At 45.6% G+C, this 19,844-nt stretch overlaps 3 protein-coding genes across 5 annotated transcripts; 1 reads left to right on the forward strand and 2 right to left on the reverse strand.

Annotated features, from left to right (window-relative positions):
• Positions 1-916: 916 nt before the first annotated feature.
• Positions 917-10,178, forward strand: LOC114859983 (uncharacterized). 3 transcript variants are annotated; one of them, XM_029158159.3, is made up of 25 exons: positions 917-1,645; positions 2,618-2,699; positions 3,411-3,464; positions 3,679-3,705; positions 3,793-3,852; positions 3,934-3,966; positions 4,054-4,119; positions 4,207-4,284; positions 4,476-4,505; positions 4,716-4,760; positions 5,406-6,356; positions 7,199-7,261; positions 7,349-7,396; positions 7,486-7,542; positions 7,885-7,938; positions 8,029-8,061; positions 8,153-8,188; positions 8,279-8,338; positions 8,605-8,649; positions 8,760-8,801; positions 8,946-9,005; positions 9,175-9,249; positions 9,517-9,555; positions 9,749-9,805; positions 9,965-10,178. In XM_029158159.3, exons 2-25 carry the CDS (start codon positions 2,633-2,635, stop codon positions 9,967-9,969), a joined length of 2,085 nt encoding a protein of 694 aa, XP_029013992.1. In that variant the 5' UTR covers positions 917-1,645; positions 2,618-2,632; the 3' UTR covers positions 9,970-10,178. The 3 variants fall into 3 exon arrangements, with proteins under 3 accessions (XP_029013992.1, XP_055366955.1, XP_055366956.1); XM_055510980.1 differs by lacking the exons at positions 917-1,645; positions 8,279-8,338 and having other exon boundaries at positions 2,512-2,699; XM_055510981.1 differs by lacking the exons at positions 917-1,645; positions 5,406-6,356 and having other exon boundaries at positions 2,521-2,699.
• Positions 10,179-10,349: 171 nt separating this feature from the next.
• Positions 10,350-14,055, reverse strand: LOC129602909 (perforin-1-like). The gene is made up of 5 exons (XM_029158381.3): positions 13,866-14,055; positions 12,293-12,857; positions 12,055-12,193; positions 11,772-11,983; positions 10,350-11,656 (listed from the first exon to the last, which is right to left on the reverse strand). Exons 2-5 carry the CDS (start codon positions 12,823-12,825, stop codon positions 10,804-10,806), a joined length of 1,737 nt encoding a protein of 578 aa, XP_029014214.1. The 5' UTR covers positions 12,826-12,857; positions 13,866-14,055; the 3' UTR covers positions 10,350-10,803.
• A 231-nt stretch (positions 14,056-14,286) lies between these two features.
• On the reverse strand, positions 14,287-19,843 carry LOC114860090 (perforin-1-like). The gene is made up of 5 exons (XM_041071959.2): positions 17,227-19,843; positions 16,218-16,789; positions 15,978-16,116; positions 15,680-15,891; positions 14,287-15,558 (listed from the first exon to the last, which is right to left on the reverse strand). The coding sequence occupies exons 1-5, from the start codon at positions 17,260-17,262 to the stop codon at positions 14,682-14,684; spliced, it is 1,836 nt and encodes a 611-aa protein (XP_040927893.1). The 5' UTR covers positions 17,263-19,843; the 3' UTR covers positions 14,287-14,681.
• Between the last annotated feature and the right edge of the window lies 1 nt (position 19,844).

The following is a 19,844-nucleotide window of genomic DNA, read 5'->3' on the forward strand; positions in this document are numbered from 1 at the left end:
CAACACTAATGTCCGAAAGTGAATGGTTTTAGCGTGTGACACTCGTACATGTAGGTGAAACCTGCTGCGTTGAGCCGCTGTTTAAGGTGTGGCTTTGGTTGATCTACAAGGAAGAAGCAACAGGTGGAAGATGTAACATAATGTTTAGTTGTTCAGCATTTTCTTGGTTATTTGTGTTAAACATCCAAATCTCCAGCTACTGATTTACTATAGTAACCTCTCAAATATTATTAATACGCCCTCATGTTTAGTTTTAACAGGACAAACTTAGTAATGACTTAAATTCTCACAATTAATAGATCCTTTGTTGTTTTGGTCCGGACGGCGCCGGTCGGCAGTGCAAACAGCAGCCGAGCCAGCGGTGATGTCATCCGGTCACTCGAGCAGCCAGTGTGAACGTCTGGCACCGTGTTTTGGTGGGCAGATGTTAAACACCATGTGAGTGTGAGGACGCTGTGCAGACACACGCACACACGCACACACACACACACACCAAATGCATGTGCTGCACATGTGCTACTGAAAGTGAGGAGACCACAGTGTTTAGATCATGCAGCTGTTGCCAGCATTTATAAAGTGGAGCCTGTGCAGTTGCATAGAGACACGTGTTTAACTGCTGTAACATGGTGCATGTGGACATGACTGTATATATAACTGATGAATGAAGTCAAATATCTACAGAACCTCTTGCTACCAGATGCAGGTAGGAAGTTGGAAGCTTGTAATGAGGTCATTGATCATTCAGCGTTTATTAATCATCAGACTGAATGCACAGCTCTATTCTGTCCTTTACAAATATTTCCAGTTTAAAATGGTCCTCGAAGGTGTGTAACGATGCGTTTCTAAACTCCCACACTGTCTCTGTGTGTTTGGTGCCAGTACAGACAACTGTGGACTGTGTGCGATGCAGTAAGTGTGTGTGATGTTGGACTGGGGTGAAAGCAGCCGGTGCCGGTTCTAACGGCCTGTCCCGTCTCGCCGCCCTGTAAATCAGAGTGTCTGAGGCGAGACAGACGCTTTGAAAATGCAACCGAGCTCAACTAAGACCAGGACCGTCGATGAATAAACAAAAGTTTGCTTTTATTTTGGCCTCTATTCACCTCTATCCATTGTGTCTGCAGACGCTTGTGAAACCGCCGCGGGTCAGGATTCACTGTGTGGCCGACTGTTACCTGCTCCATCAGACACAAGCGCGGCTGAGACACCTGCACCGGCGTCTGTTCCGGCATCGGGCCCTTTGTGCGCCTCCGTCAATTTGGATCCGCTCCACGGACCTGAACGCTGACACGGTGCCCCCTGGAGGCGGCCCGCTGGGTTTAACAAGCTGTGGAGTCTGAGCACACTGGTCTGAGAACAGAGACATGTGATGAATTGTCCGCGTTTGAGCACACAGTCTGTGATTATGATTTGTTTTCATTTCATGATTTCTGGTCTAATTTGTCGGCATCACTTCATTCTCTTTTGCTCCAAGCGCAGCACGTGCGTACAGACGTGGATGTCCATCCATCCACATCTGGCTGAACTCCCCCTCCAGATGTGCTCCGGGTAAACGAGCCAGCGCTGTTCGCAGCTCGTCCCTGCCCTCACGGGTCTGATTGTGCTTCTCCACGGGGCCTCTGAGTCGCAGAGCGATGAATGTTTACAGGTAAATCACAGGTGAGCGAGCGCTGAGTCAGACGTGGGCTGTGTTTTGGTGCCACCAAGGCAGCGGCCGCGGTGGTCTGCACGCGTGTGGCTGCCGTTTTCCACCCCCCTGCTTCTCCACTCACACGTTTGCATTGAGACATAAACATTACAATAAGACACGCTCCATGCACGGGACCTCCCACGCCACGGGACCGGGCTCCGTGTTGATACCAGCATGGGCTCACGCTTCTTGTAGACAGTCTAAACATCCTGGAGCTCGTCTCCACGCGGAGCCCAGCGTCCCGACGTCCTGTGCAGAACCCCACATGCTGCTCCGAGGAGCTTCTATGGGCCGTATTTATGCGGCCGTGCGGTGTTTGCGTGACATTTACTGTCGCGTGCGCTCCACCGAGCCGGACCCGGCCGAGGCAGGTGCGCACACAAACAGGGGGGAGATGTAATGTTTGCTCCGCAGTCTGCAGCGACGCCCTTCAAGGGGGCATTTGTGCCGCTTAGGCACGTTTGTGTGTGCTTGAAAAAGTGTAATGTTTGCTCGAGGAGCGGCTGGTTCTGTACGTGAGCTAAAGAGAACCAACAGAACTCCGCTGGTCTGGGTGCAGTTCTGCTCAAGAGTTCACAGGAAGCGCTTGAATGGTGTCTACAAAAATGTATAAAAGTCCTTAAATCCCCTCATTTGTCTGAGTCCAAGTGCATACTTCTGTGACTAAAGAGACAGAACCAGTGTCATTATTTGGTCTCTTTACTTTATCCTGTGATCACTCATGTGGTCAGATTCACTTATTTGAATGATGCTCGGATAAACGGGCCTTTGACCCGATCTCACCAACGTGGGTGTGTTCCGAGGGCAGGTCCCATCAGTGGGAGTGTGTCTGCAGGGGAACCATATAAAAGACACGAGGGGCCGTCGGCTTCAAGAACCCATCTGTTCATCCGTTCATCCGTCCATCGTTGGTCTCTCTGCTTCTTGTAGCCGCTCTCGTCCATCATGCTGGTTCAGGCTCTGCTCCAGACGTCGCTGGTCCTCTGGTTGGTCCACCAGTCTCTGCAAGGCGGTAAGACAAGGGGCATGACTGTAGGACGGGTTGTGTGCTGTTTGTCAGGAACACAATACTAGTTCATGCTGCTAATTTAATAATGGAAACAAATGACAGAAAGAATCAAAAATGTTGAAAAAAAAGAATTTTGCTGCCGTTATGTGGCCAATGCTCTGATGGAGCTTTGAGCTCCACTCACCGACTCTCACCTAGGTGTAAAATATCATGTGTGTGAATATGCCGGCTCCGCCATCGGTCCAGCACCAGCTCTCCATCATCTAATCCCTTTGAATCAAAGGGACGTGGATGGAAGGCGGCAGACTGAGGCGAAATGTGACAACCAGCTGTGAGAAGATCTGACACACAGTTGGCGTCGCTCGCTCGATGACTGTCGCTCCTTTGGCCCCTTTGACAAAACCCAGAAATGCTAATTAGACACTTTCATGTAATCATCTGTCTATTTCAGAAGCATTAGCTCATCGGTGACAGTTTAAGATCGAAGTTGGCCAAAAAAATGACTCACAAACTCAGAAATGTCAATCATGTCCAAACACAATGTGATGTTTGCTTAGACAAACGTTTTCAATCATATGAACTGTGTATTTTACTATTGATTTCATTTTCTATGTGCGTAAGGTTTTGTGCTAACATTTTAGTACCACTGTGTTTATGACATTTTTCATAATCATAAGAAGCATTCAGTCACCGGTTTATTTTTAATTGCATCAGGGGTTGGCGTTAAACCTCAAAGTGTGTCCTGGGGGAGAGGGCTCCCAGCCAGAGGTACGTCCATCAGTTTGAAAACTGTATTTATGCCATTACTTCCAATAAATAGTATTTGAATAACATCACTATTTTAATATAATTATACAATGATTTGGAGCTTTATTCCATTCAGTTGATTGTATTATTTATATCTACAAACAGAGGCTTTGACAGGTGATTGGTTTATTTATTTCTCAAGTTTCTTATTTAAATTATTTCTCGTTTTTTTAAGCTGTTGGTGTTGGAGTAAAACCTGGAGGTCAGTGGTTTTCTAAGCCGACACCAATCTAATGTTACCTAATGAGAGATGAGTTCCACCACCAACTCCTCCTTTCCCTCTTCACAGTGACAGGAGCTCTTGGTGCACTGGGCAGTCGATACGGCAGCAAAGCCATGAAGACTGGAAGTACGTTACGCGTCTGAGAACTGCATGCTCAAATATTACCTCTGATTAAGCTGTATTTGAATTTGCTTTTCTTGAACGCAGTTGGCCGTTACCCAGCGGCTCACCTTGGTGTTGGTAAGTTGCCTAATAGAGGCTTCTTTCTAATACAAATAATTGCTTCAGCTGTATTACAAAGTAAAATATAACTGTGATGCCTTTTAGGCGGCTACAGAGGACTTGGATTAGGAGGTAGAGCTGGTCTGAGGCAGGGGACCCCAGGAGCCTATGGTAACATAACTACATGTCACCCACAAGCCTTCTGGTTATTATTGGTTCTGATGTCGGGATCTGACGCTGCCTCTGTTGCGCCTGCAGGTGCCAGTCTGGGCACAGGAATGGCTCTGGGGGCTGGACTGAGCAATGGGCTGGGCCTGGGTCAGGCAGGAAAACGCGGTGAGAGACATAAAGGCCCTAATACGTTATATATAGATGCTTGTAACAAATCAACAGGCTGCGAACGCAGTGTTTATGTGAACTAATGTCATGTTTGGAAGTCTTTTTGCACGCTCAGCAGAACGGGTCACCATTTACACAAACAGTGTCATGATCAAACCTTAAATAAGGTCTGTTTTGTGTCTTTTTAGTCTATGGAGCTGGACTTGGCTCTTTACCTGGTAGGTAATTATACTGTTGGTTCAGATGAGCTCAGCTTGGCCTGTGCTCGTGGCTCTCCGTCACTGACTGGGAGCACATGAGGCAGATTGTATCCCAGCTAATTAATTCTGCGTCCTTGTACAACACATCAATGATGCGATCACAGTGTCTGTCAGATCCGTTCAAAGTTGCTCAGTGTTTCCTGAACTTGCCTTGTGTTTTCTCGCCAGGATACGGGCCGTTCGCTGGCATTGGATATCCTGGAGCCAGACCCGGTAAGTGATGGGTCGAGACCTAATATTTGTCTCATTCACTTCAGCTTCCACGCGTCCCCGTGGTCTTGTCACATGTTCACAGTTTTGCGTCGAGAGCAATGAGGAGGAGTTCGTGTCGGCCTTTGCTCTCACTATTCACGTGCTTCAGGTTCTAGTTTGTGTTCGCACGGGTCCTGCAGTTTATTATTACAGGTTTAATGCTGATGAAAGTGGAAAAAAAGCAGCTTGTTCTTAGTTCTGACGTGTTCCACGTGACTGTATCTGGGTGGTTTGTGGTGGTGTTGAGCTCTAACACAGGCTCAGTGCACGGGTTTCTTCTCTTTCCATGCGTTATTTGCTCATGTCATTGCTGCGATGCAATGAAAACATTCTCCATGGGGTGGTTTCAGTCGTGTCTCTGCTCCTCTGGGTTCATTCTTCTTTACTGTAACTTCGACTTTATTTTGCCTCTAGTTCATCTTGAAACACATTAGTTTGAGCGAATACTGGGAGGATATATGCTAAACTGCATCAAATACTCTGATACACATTTATTCTACTGATGGATTTCAATAAAATTACTAATCAGTACTAAATAAATCCTTGGCCACTTTTGCCTCTGAGCCACCATGAGGTCATGAATACATGATGGTATTTCTCTGCCAGGTGCGTCTGCAGCAGATTTGGGTGGACCTGAGCTGGCCGGTCTGGGCCAAGCTGTTCAAGATCTGAAGAGACAAAAGAGCAGAGCTCTTGGTTCCTTGTTTGGAAGAGGCGGTGTTCGTGAGCTTTCTAGACCCGAATTACAGGTTGAAAGTCGTAACCCAGTAGTCGTGCCAGCCAATCCCGCGTCATCGGGACCTCTTGATGCCTCACGTGTAGAAGAAGGAGACGGTTATGATCCCGCGGTCTTGAAAAGGAAGAGCTCCACGCGTCATGGAGCCACACTGACGGCTGGAGGCCTCCAACAGCAACTGCCCCTCAAAAGTCCAAATATGAGAGGACTGACGCCTGGTCCGTCTCAAGCAAAGAGCGCCAAAGACTACGAGTCCTCACTTGGGCCAAATCACCAGACTCCAAGCTGTGGATCTGCCAGTGATTTGTCAGATGCACTGGAAAACAGTCGCCACGGCATTCTGGGTTTAGACACACAGGAGCCCCAGCGTTTGGTGCCGCCCGTTAGTAAAGACAGCAAATATCTTCAAGGAAAAACAACCTATCCTCTCCCTGGAGCTCAAACCCATGAAGCCAGAAGCCTCATATCGTCTCTTCCTCTAGGTCAGGGAGCCAGGAGCTATTTATTAGCAGCGGAAGACAAACAGAGAGTCAAAGACCTCGGTCTTGTGCCCGAGGACAGAAACGGGCTCAGGATCCGTGGGAGCGTTGCTGTGGAAAAGCGCTCTCGTGGATCCGTGAGTCTTCAAGTGCAAGGAAGGAGGAACTCTGGACCAAGTGGGAGCCAGGGTTTAGGCACGGTGTCGGTAGGAGGGCAGGAAGCTGAAGGCTTCACTGCTGGTGGTGAGGAGGCAAAGCACCTTCCACATGCTGAAAGGGATGTGATTGAACCCAAAGCTCGCGGTCTCCCATTGCAGACTGGGAGGAGTAACCAAGCAACAAGTAAGAGCAAAGCTTTGTCTTATTAACGTCTAATGTCTTAGTGTTTGCCTCTTTGGCTGCAGGGCGTGTTCCCGTTTCCTATTTGAATTATTTTAATTAAGTATTTTTGTTGCCTGATTTCTTTACATCTCTTTACATCATTTTTTATTACATTGACTTGGAAAGACATTCTGCAACATTGTCGTCTTGCTCTCTCATTACACACATTTTGTGATTATTACTTTATAATGTTCATAGATGAACCTGAGAGTTGTTTGAGAGCGAGCTGTGACTCCTATACAGTAACTTGCCTGGATGTACAACATACTCCTTAACATGTTGAGCCACTTCTTTATGGGTGCATGCGTTTGAATCCTTCCTGGGGGCGAGGCTGATCATAGACCTCTGTGTGTTCATGTCTTCATTTGTTTATGTGATCTCTGTGTGTTGGACTTACACCGTCCTGCATCTCATTTTTGGGACCATCTCAGGATGTTAAAACCTTATTTCCGTCACAGCTGTGCGTCTCTACAGTGTGTTTGTCTGTTTTGGAGTCTTTTCAGTCAACACGCTATTATTTTGAAGGGTCAAACTCTATATCCTATAAAATCACCTCTCAGTGTTGCCATTTAAAAAAAACAGCATCTCTGCTGGTTGCTGCATCTTAATTAAAGACTGTTTTTCCTTGTGCCATGCATTTGCATCGACTGTGACTTTCATTGGAAGAAATTGTTCCATTTCTGTTGAATTTCAAACTGACTGAAACAGCAGTGAGCAGCCAGTGTTATGAAGTAGTAACACTGGCATCAGTGTGTTCTAAATGAGCGATGTCACGTCTTAATGAGCTCCCGTTTCCTCCACAGGTTACATTGGGGGAGCAGGGAGCTACCTGGGTGCGGCCTTGGGCGCTGGGGGCTACGGAACAGGTAACTGGGCATTACAACACGAGAAAGCTGCTGATTAGCAGATGCAGATACAGATGCAGATGCAGTACATTTAACTCCCGTCCACAGGTTTGGGACAGGGAGCGTACCTGGGCGGTGCAGCTGGGAAGCTGGGAGGTGAGCGCGTGCATGGTTGGTGTAACTGGGGCATGTTCTGCTCTGCACCACGTTGTAACTCTGCTCATTTTCTCTGAAATAAATCTTAGCTGCCGCGGCGCTCGGACAGGGAGGCTATCCCCAAGGTGCTGCAGGGATTTCAAACGGTGCGTGCGTCCTCTGCTCGCTGTGGATTCTAAATTTCCGATCCTTCTACACTGGTGTTCGATTTCACTTTGAGTGTGACTGGAGGTCGTTGACTCCTACTTTGCCTTGTAAACGAATCATTTGATTTCATCTGCACTTTGCATGAAATGCCTGAGAATAAGTTGCTTTAAATCTGTTAAGCTGAATAAATGAGGGCGCTTTTTTGTGGCCAATCTGTCTTTCAGGGAAATGCTCGTCTTTTTCGTGGCAGTAATTTGTGGCTTCCTTTGTTAAACAAATGCAAAGATGGTTGGAGCCGGTGCTTCCTTTACTGTGAGCTTTGAATGTGTGTGTTTTTCCAGGCTATGGTGACGGAACAACAGGTTACTTGGGTGCTGTAGCAGGAAACGGCTTTGGTGAGTGGCAGCACACTTTCAAAATAAAAGATGCCAAAACCTGTAATATTCAGTGAACTCTTTTTGTTTTTGGGTTGTGTCTTCCTGCAGGTGGAGATGCTGGTGCCAAAACCTTGTCTACAGGTACTGGGCACCTCCCAGCTCCCAGCAAAGCCAGTTATAACCAAACACAAATGAAATGCTACTAATTTATTAGTGCCTCCTCTCTTACCAGGTTATGGAAACGGTTACAGCGACGGATACGGAGTTGGTGAGTCCAGCTTTCACATAAGTCAGTTCGCCCTCACCTAAAGAGTCAAAGGACTCATGGATCATGGTGATGATTAGAACTATGTTTCAGGGCTTGGTTACCCTGCAGAGTTAGCTGATGGTGCAGAGAACAAAGCAGGGAGGAGCGAAGGTAACCGACCCGAGGAGCAATAATAAGACGCGCTCGCACTAACCTGCCGACGCTTCACCCGCGAGCGGCTCCTCTGCTCAACGTCGCCCGTCTGGTCTGCCCTCCGCCGGGTGTAGCTATTGTCGCTCATTCACAGACACTGACCACTTTGCGCCGGTGGTTTCTGACTTCCTGCTTCCGTGGCTGCTTTTGAGCCCGTTTCTCGCAGGTGACGTGAATGGGTCTCACGTGTGTAGGGTTCATTTATGTCCTTGTGATGCTTTCAGCCCTGAGTACTGGCGGCTACGCTGGACACCTCCAGGGGGCTTATGGTGAGAGAGCATAAGGTCAAGGAAATAACCGTTTCCCACCAAGCAGTGGGTGTGGATGACTGTGTTTCCTATGAAGGTTGTGAGTTGAAACCTCCATTGTCATCTTTCAGGAGCTCTTGGTGCTGGGCTGGAATCAGCTGGGGGAAAATACGGTGAGCAACTGGTTCTGTTAGTCAGGCTGAGTCATATTAGAACTAGTGGTTTAGAGCAGAGTTCGTTGACAGACCAGGCCACTGGAAGGGTCATAACACCACGACCTATGAATCAGTCCAACCATGGGCTTTGCTTCCCTGCAGGAGGAGGAGCTCTTCAGGTTCCTTATGGCAGCGCTCCAGTGATTCCCACCGGACTGGAGGGTATGTTCTGACCCGGCCCACGCAAACACCTCACTATGTTCTCATCACTATGTTCCTGATTAGCCCGGGGCTAATTTGCCTCAACTAAACAACTCTAAACCAAACTTGTGTTTTACTGCATCTCAGTGACCACATTATCTCAGGTTTCGTGCATTTGTCATGTCGTCAGGTGACGGCGGTTACCCGTACGCCTCCCATCAGCTCAGTCTTGGTGCTGAAGGTGCAAAAACCGCCAGCAAATACGGTGAGAATGACAGCTTTGCGATGTGTAATGGAAAAAGTGCTGCAGATGTTGATTTACTCAGAAACCCTTCAGACCTCACTCTACTGTAGTCCGACAACAGATAATAAAATGTGACTGAAGTGAGTCGAGAACAGCGGGTTTCCCGAAGCTCGCCATGTGTTTGTCATACGTTTACATACGTTAGACTGCTCAGACAGACAGCAGAGCCTCATACATGCGTTACATACATGCTCATCTACTTCTTTTGTGTATGTTTGTGCATGTAAGGTTACGGGGCACAGCTAGGAGCAACTCAAGACGTTGTGGGTAAGCCAGAAAGTCCCAAACCTCCTCATTTATCACCACCTCATGCCCACATTGCACGTTCTGGTGAAGCTGTTGTTTAATATCACATACAACCACACCCAACGGCATTCACGGCTATTTTACACCGTGTTCGAGCTGTGAAACTGTCTTTCCTTGCGTCTTATAACGTAGAACTGGTTTGTTCCTGTTGCAGGAGAGCAGGCTGGGAAATATGGTGGTGTGAATGGAGCCCTTGGGAATGGTTACAAAGGTGAGAATAAAGGAAACTACTAACTGATTTAATAAAATGGTATAATTTAGAACTCCCTAGGACGTTGTGCGCCTCCATCGTCGGGGTCTTGTGTCTTTTTCTGACGTGTCGTATCCCTGTGTCCTCCCCTTCCCCTCTCTGTTCTTTGTCTTTAACCAGGCTAAGTCTGAAGTGGATGGTTTCCATAATGTGTTGAGTTCAGTAAGGTGTGAGTCAATACTTTGGTGTGGCCTGGTCGTCTGTCTTTGTGTTATAGTACCCGTCCTCCTCTGACAGTGGGCCTTCGCTCGGCCCAGAAGACCTTACGCTTAAACAATAAGTCAGCATAAGAGAACTAATTACTGGATTTATGCAATAAATTATGTCAAATGATGCTGAACGCTTCTGAGTTGTGTTTACTCTGCTGGATTGTTCTCTTTAGCCGTGCAGCCTCACACTCACACAGGAAGCTGTACCACTTCCTTTCTCTTATTTCCCGAAGACAAGCAGAACACGAGTGTTACATCAACGCTAAAGCCCAAACAGAAACACAAACTGCAGCAGGTACTTTAGACATTATTCCCTTTATTCAATAATAGATAAACATTTGTGTACATATAAATGCTTGTATAGATAAAAATAGATACAGTTTGAAACAAATAAACATATGTGCAAAGTGTAAGAGACAAATAAATTATAGAAGTGAATCAAACTTCGTGTCCAGTAACTTTCACATAAGCTACTCATGTGTTTTGTGCCCAATAAAACAACACCAATACCACAAATATGTCACCATTTATTTAATATTTGAACCACTTTGATGCATTCAAATCAGGACACTACTGTCTGTTTGTTTCACTGAATTTCTGCAAAAACAAAAGCTTCGAGCCGACTACACAGCATGCTTTGGAGTCTGCGATTCAGTTATGAACAGTTTCATTAGAAGGAGGCACGTTGCTACTGTATGGAAGCATCAGCAAAGCCAAAGTATGTATATATTCATCACTATTCCTTTAACTTTATGCATAAATACTCTGATTCCTTTGTGAACTCGGGTCGTCACCGAACACACCCATCTGCACCAGGATGTCTCTGGGAACAGGGTGGGCGTGACGGGACACATAGAAGCTCTTCAGGCTCGGACTCACGGGTGACGCTTTGTAATCTGTGCATAAATCTCCGCTCAGGCTCGGAGCGCATTTGATTTCAAGTCTGTAAAACAGCTGACCGTGCTGCAGGGCACAGACGTCGGCTTTGACCCCAGCCGTCAGGTCTTGCTCACATTCCCCCAGCAGGTCGTCGTCCCACTTGCTGTCCTCGTCCCACACTTCAAATCTCACTTTGTGACCTGAGGACAAGTCCTGGGAGCCCAGGTCAATGGGAAAGGCCCAGTGTGGGTCATTGTTGTTGTAAACCACAGAGGTACGATACGTCAGTCCATTGAAGGACACTTTGACGTAGCCGTCGGTGGCAGTGGTGTGGTCCCCCCACAGACCAGCGGCCCGCTGCACGGTGACGATGACCCGGGCCATGCCTTTACGGGTCGGGCAGCAGTCCTGGTTGACGGCCGGATCGTTGTGACACTGGCAAACGCAGGAGTCTCTGGAGTCGCTCTTGATGCCGGCCTGACAGCGACTGCTGCAGTTCTTCCACAGGCCTTTCTCCAGGATATAGTGGCTGACGGCCGAGCGCAGGTTCTTGCGAGCGGCGCTGTTTTTGGGCAGCAGCTCGTGAAGGGAGTCCAGGGAGTAGGAGACTATGTCTGGGTTCCGTGGGACCGTGTTCAGCCACTCTTTGTAGGCGGCCGGGTCTTTGTCAGCAGAGAAGAGCAGATCTGGCTCCGTGGTGTGGCCGCCCTTTATCTCTGTGAACCTGTACAGGGGATTTCTCAACAGATCAGCTCGTGGGGCTTTTGCGGTGGTGAAGATAATGATCGAATGTGCAAAAAAAAAAAAAGTTGCAAAATAGAGGTAAAAGATCTTTGTACCTGTCACTGAAGAGGCTGGAGAAGGACATCTTGCTTTCTGACTTGTCGGCGTCTTTTTGACAGTGCTTTGCTTGGGTTTTTACTGAGGCCTTGATGCTGACAGAGGCCTCGGCCTGCAGGCACATCTCTATCTCCTCCATACTGAGGCCCTGCAGGCTGGCCTGGCACTGCCGGATGCTGGTCACAGACTGGACGCTCCCTCCCAGTTTCACCTGGATCCATAGAACAGATGCTTAATTTGAAAGCTTATGAGTAGTGTGTGTTCTCTCTGACTTTCATCTACCTTGGTGATGTAATGGGTGCCGAAGTTGTCTATAAGCTTGTAAAACCGTGACTTGTATTGGGGGCTGTAGGTTTGGGGAAGCTGCTTCACTGCTTTCTGGAACTCTTTGTGCAGCCTGGGAGAACCCGACACTCGATAGCTGTGTCCAGAGAAACACCAACACAAAGACACCAGCATGAAAACTGTGTAGAGCAAATTTAGAACTTTCAGCATGGCCCGATTCCGCTGGTCGTCTTACCTGTAGTACTCACAGAACACGCTTTGGCTCGTGAAGCTGAATTTATCATTCTTGGTTTTTTCCATGGAGTATTCAGCCAGTTTGGAATGCGTGCCGGCCAGCATCGCTGAGCCGCTCTTTTCACCCACGTTAACGTCCAGATTGGCCTCCCAGTTGTTTTCTACAGAGGAGGTGCTGGAGCTGACTAGGGACTCGCTGGAGCGGTGGAGTCTACTGGTGATGGACATGCTGCAGGACTGCTGCGACCTCCAGTCCACCACGGACAAGGGGAGCTTCTGCTTGCTGTTCTCCAGGTAGGGGTTGCTGCACAGGGTGCACGTTTTGTCCTTGTGCTTCCACAGATTCATGTTGATGACAAAGGCCCCTTTTCGCTCCATCTTGGTGATGTCGAAGCCTTCTCCCGCCAGAGAGGCACCAGGAGCGAACTCCGCGTCAGCGCACTGCTTGGGTGTCCCTGTGGTGCAGGACTGATGCGTAGGTCGAGGGAGTGACGCCATGAGGCCGGTACAGATGCAGATCCTCCACAGCAACATGCTTCACATTTGGTGCAAATTGATTATTTCACCTGAAAGCAAGCATTTTATTACTGAAAGGAGTCATATCATCTAGTGAAATTAGTGATTTGTTTGTCCCTGCATTATCATGACCCTTAACAATCTATTAATGAGCTCCTTTTTAGAGCAGTGACTCCTATATATTATCTTTTTTATCACATTAATAATTTTTAATTTTAATATTGTTCATAATATCTAAGGGAGCTCAAGTCTCCTTATCTGCTGCTGCATTACACAATGGATTAGCTGAAACTACTTCTGTTCGATCCAGTGTTTTTCTATCAGGTCTCAATGACTCTTGAACGACCCGTGTGGTGAAATCAGGTTGTCTGAGTCAGTGGCATCTTTCAAGTCTCAACATTTTTCTCCAACTGCCTCAGCCCCCTTTACGTGAGACTCTTGTTTTAGTTTACAGCATTCATTTATTTCTTTATTCAATGATTTACAGAACTTTGTACCATGTTTGACAAGCGTTTTAGGCGTAAAACTGCATTTGGCTGCACGTTGGTGTCGCGACTACAGAGATATTTGGCTTTATCAGTTTCAGTTTTGCATCATAAATCTTTATCTCTCTTCAGTTATTTCTGTTGTGGTGAACCTCATTTTAAGGCCATACTTGATAGACCACAGATTAAATACAACACATTTAGATGAGAAATAATGTAAAGTATCATAAACATAACTTTTCTTTACAAGAGAAAAACTACAATCTACAAAATTCTTCCTCCTCTTAAATGAGATTAAGACATATTGCCCATTGGTCAAAGAGACTATTTTTTATAATAGTAACTAATTTAATTATTAATTAATTATGTAACACATTCGTATACTTTAATAACACAACACTGTAGCCGAGAAACTTGACTGGACTAAAATATTCTAATGTTTTAAAAGAGACGCACAATAAGGATTAACAGCATATGCTTAAAGATTGACCATGAAATGAAATACCTCAGATTCTTTTGTATTTTCAAACAACACGAGTGAACATTTCATCAAGCGCATCAGCATGAACTCACCTTTGCGTTGCTTCACCTGGGGCTGTGAAACTGAGTATGAGCGTGAAAAGCTTGTGCTCGACGGACGGAAAGCAGGGCAGTGGGACGTGAACGGGTGAGGTGGTCTTTAAGAGAAGCGTGGGAGCAAATTGTGGCAGTTTGTCGTCTTGTACGGAGGGGGAGGAGCTGGTGGTCGATAGAGAAACTCAAACACAGCATGACAAAATGAAAGCATGGCCGGCTTTCCAGTAAGTAGTGAGCCACATGCCACAGACCTGTCATTTCTATAAAGTGGTGGGCAGCTGTGACCAGGAGAAGTAGCTTAAATGTGTCTATGAAATCTGAATAATGTGACGTATGTCTTGATGGAATTTAAGTTAAACCAGTGGGAGAACTTCTTGTGACGGAGCCTTTTCGGCAATAAACACAGAAAAGCAACAGCTTTCAACATGAAAGAGGCCATTTAATGCATTTAATGTCAAAGGCAAATCTAAGGTTATGTAAATCAACAAGAAAGCGTTGGAGCAAGAGCCTGAACAAATGAAGCGAATGAGCATCAGGCTGAGCGCTGAAAACCTGCAGCATTACAGATGAGAAACACGAAGCAGCAAAAAAATTACTGCATGAAACACGTAGAAAAGAACGCTTGGTGTATTGGATGAGTGGATTCTGTGATGATGTCATTCTCCTTCTTAGTTTCCCCCCTCGCTAGAAATGATAAGCATACTTTAAAAGAGTATTTTATATGTGCTGTCATGCTGAAAGTGAAAAAAAGGCTTTTTAAAATAGGTGCCACAACACTTTGTTGTCATGCGTTGCTATGATGTCATGTAGCTGTTACATGATGTCATGCTTTTGACTCTCAGCCTTCAGACTCAGGTTTCCGTGAAAACGCCGTTTGTCCACAAACACACCCATCTGTGCGAGCGAGGCCGCTGGAATGGGTCGGGCGTGACGGGACACGTACGCGCTCCTCAGGCTGGGACTCATGGGTGAAGGTGTGTAGTGGGTGCACGAGGGTCCGCTCAGACTCGGGGCGCATGTCGCGCTCCATTTATAGAACAGCTGGCCGTGGTTGAGGTTGCAGAGCTCTTCCTTGACCCCAGCCGTCAGGTCTTGCTCACATTCCCCCAGCAGGTCGTCGTCCCACTTGTTGTCTTCATCCCACACTTCAAATCTCACTTTGTGACCTGAGGACAAGTCCTGGGAGCCCAGGTCAATGGGAAAGGCCCAGTGTGGGTCATTGTTGTTGTAAACCACAGAGGTCCGATACGTCAGTCCATTGAAGGACACTTTGACGTAGCCGTCGGTGGCAGTGGTGTGGTCCCCCCACAGACCAGCGGCCCGCTGCACGGTGACGATGACCCGGGCCATGCCTTTACGGGTCGGGCAGCAGTCCTGGTTGACGGCCGGATCGTTGTGACACTGGCAAACGCAGGAGTCTCTGGAGTCGCTCTTGATGCCGGCCTGACAGCGACTGCTGCAGTTCTTCCACAGGCCTTTCTCCAGGATATAGTGGCTGACGGCCGAGCGCAGGTTCTTGCGAGCGGCGCTGTTTTTGGGCAGCAGCTCGTGAAGGGAGTCCAGGGAGTAGGAGACTATGTCTGGGTTCCGTGGGACCGTGTTCAGCCACTCTTTGTAGGCGGCCGGGTCTTTGTCAGCAGAGAAGAGCAGATCTGGCTCCGTGGTGTGGCCGCCCTTTATCTCTGTGAACCTGTACAGGGGATTTCTCAACAGATCAGCTCGTGGGGCTTTTGCGGTGGTCAAAACTGAATGAATGAAAGGTGAGAATGAATGAAAAACAACTGATGAGAGAATGAGAAAATGTCCTCTACCTGTCGTTGAAGAGGCTGGAAAAGGAAGATGTTGTTCCTGTTTTCTCAAGGTCCTTTTTGCAGTGTTTTGTTTGAGTTCTCATCTCGACTTTGATGCTGACAGACGCCTCGGCCTGCAGGCACATCTCTATCTCCTCCATACTGAGGCCCTGCAGGCTGGCCTGGCACTGCCGGATGCTGGTCACAGACTGGACGCTCCCTCCCAGTTTCACCTGGAAGAATACAGTATATTCATACAAAGTCAATCTCTTGATGTATTATTTTACTGATATGCATCAGCAGCATTGCTTTGTTTCACCTTAGTGATGTAATGGGTGCCAAAGGTATCAATCAGCTTGTAAAATTGTTGCTTGGATTCAGGGCTGTAGATTGTAGGGAGCTGGTTTACTGCTTTTTCGAACTCTTTGTGTAATCTAGGAGTGCCGGACACACGGTAGCTGTTTACAGCGAGACAAAAAAAGCAAAGTATGTGAATGGTTCTCCATAGAGCAGAAACGGTAACTTCTTCAGAGTTTAGTGCAGGTTCTCGTCGTCTTACCTGTAGTACTCACAGAACACGCTTTGACTCGTGAAGCTGAATTTATCATTCTTGGTTTTTTCCATGGAGTATTCAGCCAGTTTGGATTGTGTGCCGGCCAGCATCAAAGACCCCCCTTTATTTCCCACATTGAGATCCAGATTGGCCTCCCAGTTGTTTTCTACAGAGGAGGTGCTGGAGCTGACTAGGGACTCGCTGGAGCGGTGGAGTCTACTGGTGATGGACATGCTGCAGGACTGCTGCGACCTCCAGTCCACCACGGACAAGGGGAGCTTCTGCTTGCTGTTCTCCAGGTAGGGGTTGCTGCACAGGGTGCACGTTTTGTCCTTGTGCTTCCACAGATTCATGTTGATGACAAAGGCCCCTTTTCGCTCCATCTTGGTGATGTCGAAGCCTTCTCCCGCCAAGTTTGTGCCTGGAACAAACTCTGCGTCAAGGCATTGCTTGGGTGTCCCTGTGGTACAGGACTGGTATGTAAATTGAGGCAAGGACACCATGAGGCTGGCACAGATGCAAATCCTCCACAGCAACATGCTTGGAGTTGGGTGATAGATGCAAATGAACAGGTTTCCCTGAAGAAAAAGCAGATGAGCAGGTCAAGCAGTTCATTCATTAGTAGTTTAATAATGTCAGAATAACTGCTTGGATGTGATTCTCATACTACAGAATTCAACACTATATAGTCTTTATACTTCGATTGGATTTGTCAAGTTCTAATAGTGTTAATATGTTCTCATGGGGAATGAATGATATAACATTAAAGTCAAGGCTGTTGTTATTGATATAAATTGTACAAAGTCAAAAGTGTGGCTTCCTTTTTTAAGTTCTAATTTATAGATTACACACATTAAGAACTAAATAAAACTTGAGACTAAACTTTTTGTATTCATCAGCATGTCTTGCTGATGTCTCTTCTCAATTGCTGCAAAGTTGCTAATTATGAAACATAACATCATATTGAAAAAGCACAAATCATTATTTCAGCATGAGCACATCTGCGTAGACTCACCGTTGCCTCGACAGCTCCCTTCGTGACGATAAGCATCTATCGTTTAGGACATGACAGACAGATCACACTGGGTTTTAGAAGGACAAGGGAACAAAATGTGGTTTGACGGTTTTGACACACTGTCATTTCTCTGAAGTGGTCGTGGTCTATCACCCCAAGAAAAATAACACTTTAATGTTGTCTGTAATATGTGATATAGAATAGATTGTGATAAAATAATGAGGATAAAATGATGAGGAAGGCAACAAAGAGCCGGTGTCTTTGTTTTTATTGTCCAGCTGTTGCTTTCTGAGCAGGTTATGCTTGAATAAACATGTACAAAGCAACGATACTTTCTATGTGGAACTTTCAGAACTGTTCCATCACTCTTCCATCGGTTATTTGTTTCTTCTATTTATTTTATCTGCATGTGTCCTTGTACATGAATGTTATGTCATTTAGTGTCACAGCAGCATGTGAACAAAGATAAAAGTGATATTTTGGTCTTATGTAGCTTTTGTAAATGAGCTACAGACTAATCCAGAACCCTGCTACTTGTTACTGTGACCAAAAAGAGAGAACGCACCATCGAGAAGCCATAACACTGATCACCTTTCATATGAATATTAGGTATGTTATTATGACAATGATGCACAGTTACTATTACTATGAACACAGCAATGGATTTTGAAGTTTAGACTGTGCACATCCCTCAACTGGAAATCAATGTTTTCCTTTGAATTTCTTTATAAATTGTTTTATTTATTACATGTAAAAAAGTCTGCATATAGACTCACATTGGTCTGGTGTGATCAGTTATAAACAGCTTCTTTAAGTACCAGTACCTGGACTTGAAATGGCTCACATGATCAAAGAAGTGAGATCACTGGTGGCTTTATAGGTGTGAAACTATCATATTAACCTTGAGACTGCTTGGTGCAAAGACACGACTGTGGTTAGTTTCTAACATGAAAATTATTTTACATGTAAGATAAAAAACGTCAGCATTTATTAAACTGATCTTAAGTATTTGCAGGAGACAAAGGTTTGGGATAAAAGGGCTTTAATGAACATTAGGGCGAAACAAAAGCATATATAAGGGTCTAATAAAGACAAATGCACAATGCTGTGAATCATTCTGAAACCATGACCGTATGTGATTAATACGTGAAATGTTAGCAAAGGAAAACAGGTGATATGTGAACCAAGTCAAGGGTCAAGTCTCATGCATTGAATCATTTACTAAAACAGTGCTTCTTCTTATGTAGAATTAATGTATGTGTAGGTGTTGAAAAACATGAAACTGTGTTTGAGTCCAAATCATTACAGCTTTTGAAAAGAAAAATTAGAACTTGCATGCTGCGACATTGGAACTCATTATAAACGAGTTATGAAAAACAAAGTACCAAGAAGTAAAGCTGATTGTGGTAACAGGTGAGAATTGACAATGGTTTGACAGTTTAATGGGTGTAGAATACGTAGGACCGCACTCTGTGAATGCGTCAGAACAAGTGACTGTGGTCAGTGTCTGTAGAGCATCGCAACTAATCATCACCAGAAAAAATAAACTTATTTTACATTAAAAGGTAAAACAACAGAACTATCAGCTTTTAACAAAGACTGTGGATCCAAGTGCACAAGTAGCAAAGATCTACATCCCTCTAAGCAAGGGCCTAAACAGGATAAAAAGAAAAAGGAAATGTATTTTTATGAAGGCTCATAGTAGAGGATGGGATAAAAAAAAGAAGTGTCAGAAAAGTGAAGAGCCTATGATTTTAATACTACAGATCGGAACACTGATTAAGATAACAAATTGATTCATACATCCTATTGTTCCCTCGGTTCTGTGACTCATTCTATAACTATAACAGTAACCACAAATGATAAATTGTGACACGTGGCTTAGTTCAGTACAAATAAAATGTATTAAAATTTAAATTAAACGTTTACATATTTTTTATTTAAAAATAAATCTCACAGACCTGCAGCTTTAAGCGCAGGGTGGATTTAAAAATGAGGAAGTGCAACTTTTTACAACGTGTGCAGGATACAGTATGTCAAGTCTATCGCTTGTTAATACAGTAGATAATTAAGATCAGCTGTTACCAAGGTAATAGGCTTGTTTGATCCCAGTAGACACGTACATTACTGAAGATGAAATTTTATATTAATATGTAACTAGATAACATTTATTATTAGTAACATATGTATAATATAGGCTGCGTTCCCTTCTGCAGCCAGCTGCAGGCTGCTGTATGTCAGTGTTGGCATTTACGCTGCAAAGGGCAATCGAAAAGCATAACACAATCCCCCGCTAAACAGACGGAAGTTAAAACAGCTCACCTTCAAAATAAAAATGTTCCTTAAACTGGGCAGCGCCAAAGACTCGCTTCTACATTCAGGTGCTATTTTAATGTCACTTTATATTTGCGTATAAATTAATTACTAAGGACCATAGGGACCAACACCAATATGGTTATTTTATGAGGTTCAATTAGCTGCTAATTTAATTTTCTGGATACACACAGTCCTTTTCAGTCTTCTTTGTTTCCCTGAACCGCGCATAGACGCAGACGGGCGAGTCTTATTTTGAAACTGCAATTGGAACATAACCTACTATTGCGCAAAACTTGATTGTT

This window comes from Betta splendens, chromosome 8 (genome assembly GCF_900634795.4).
Source record: "Betta splendens chromosome 8, fBetSpl5.4, whole genome shotgun sequence".
Lineage (NCBI taxonomy): Eukaryota > Metazoa > Chordata > Actinopteri > Anabantiformes > Osphronemidae > Betta > Betta splendens.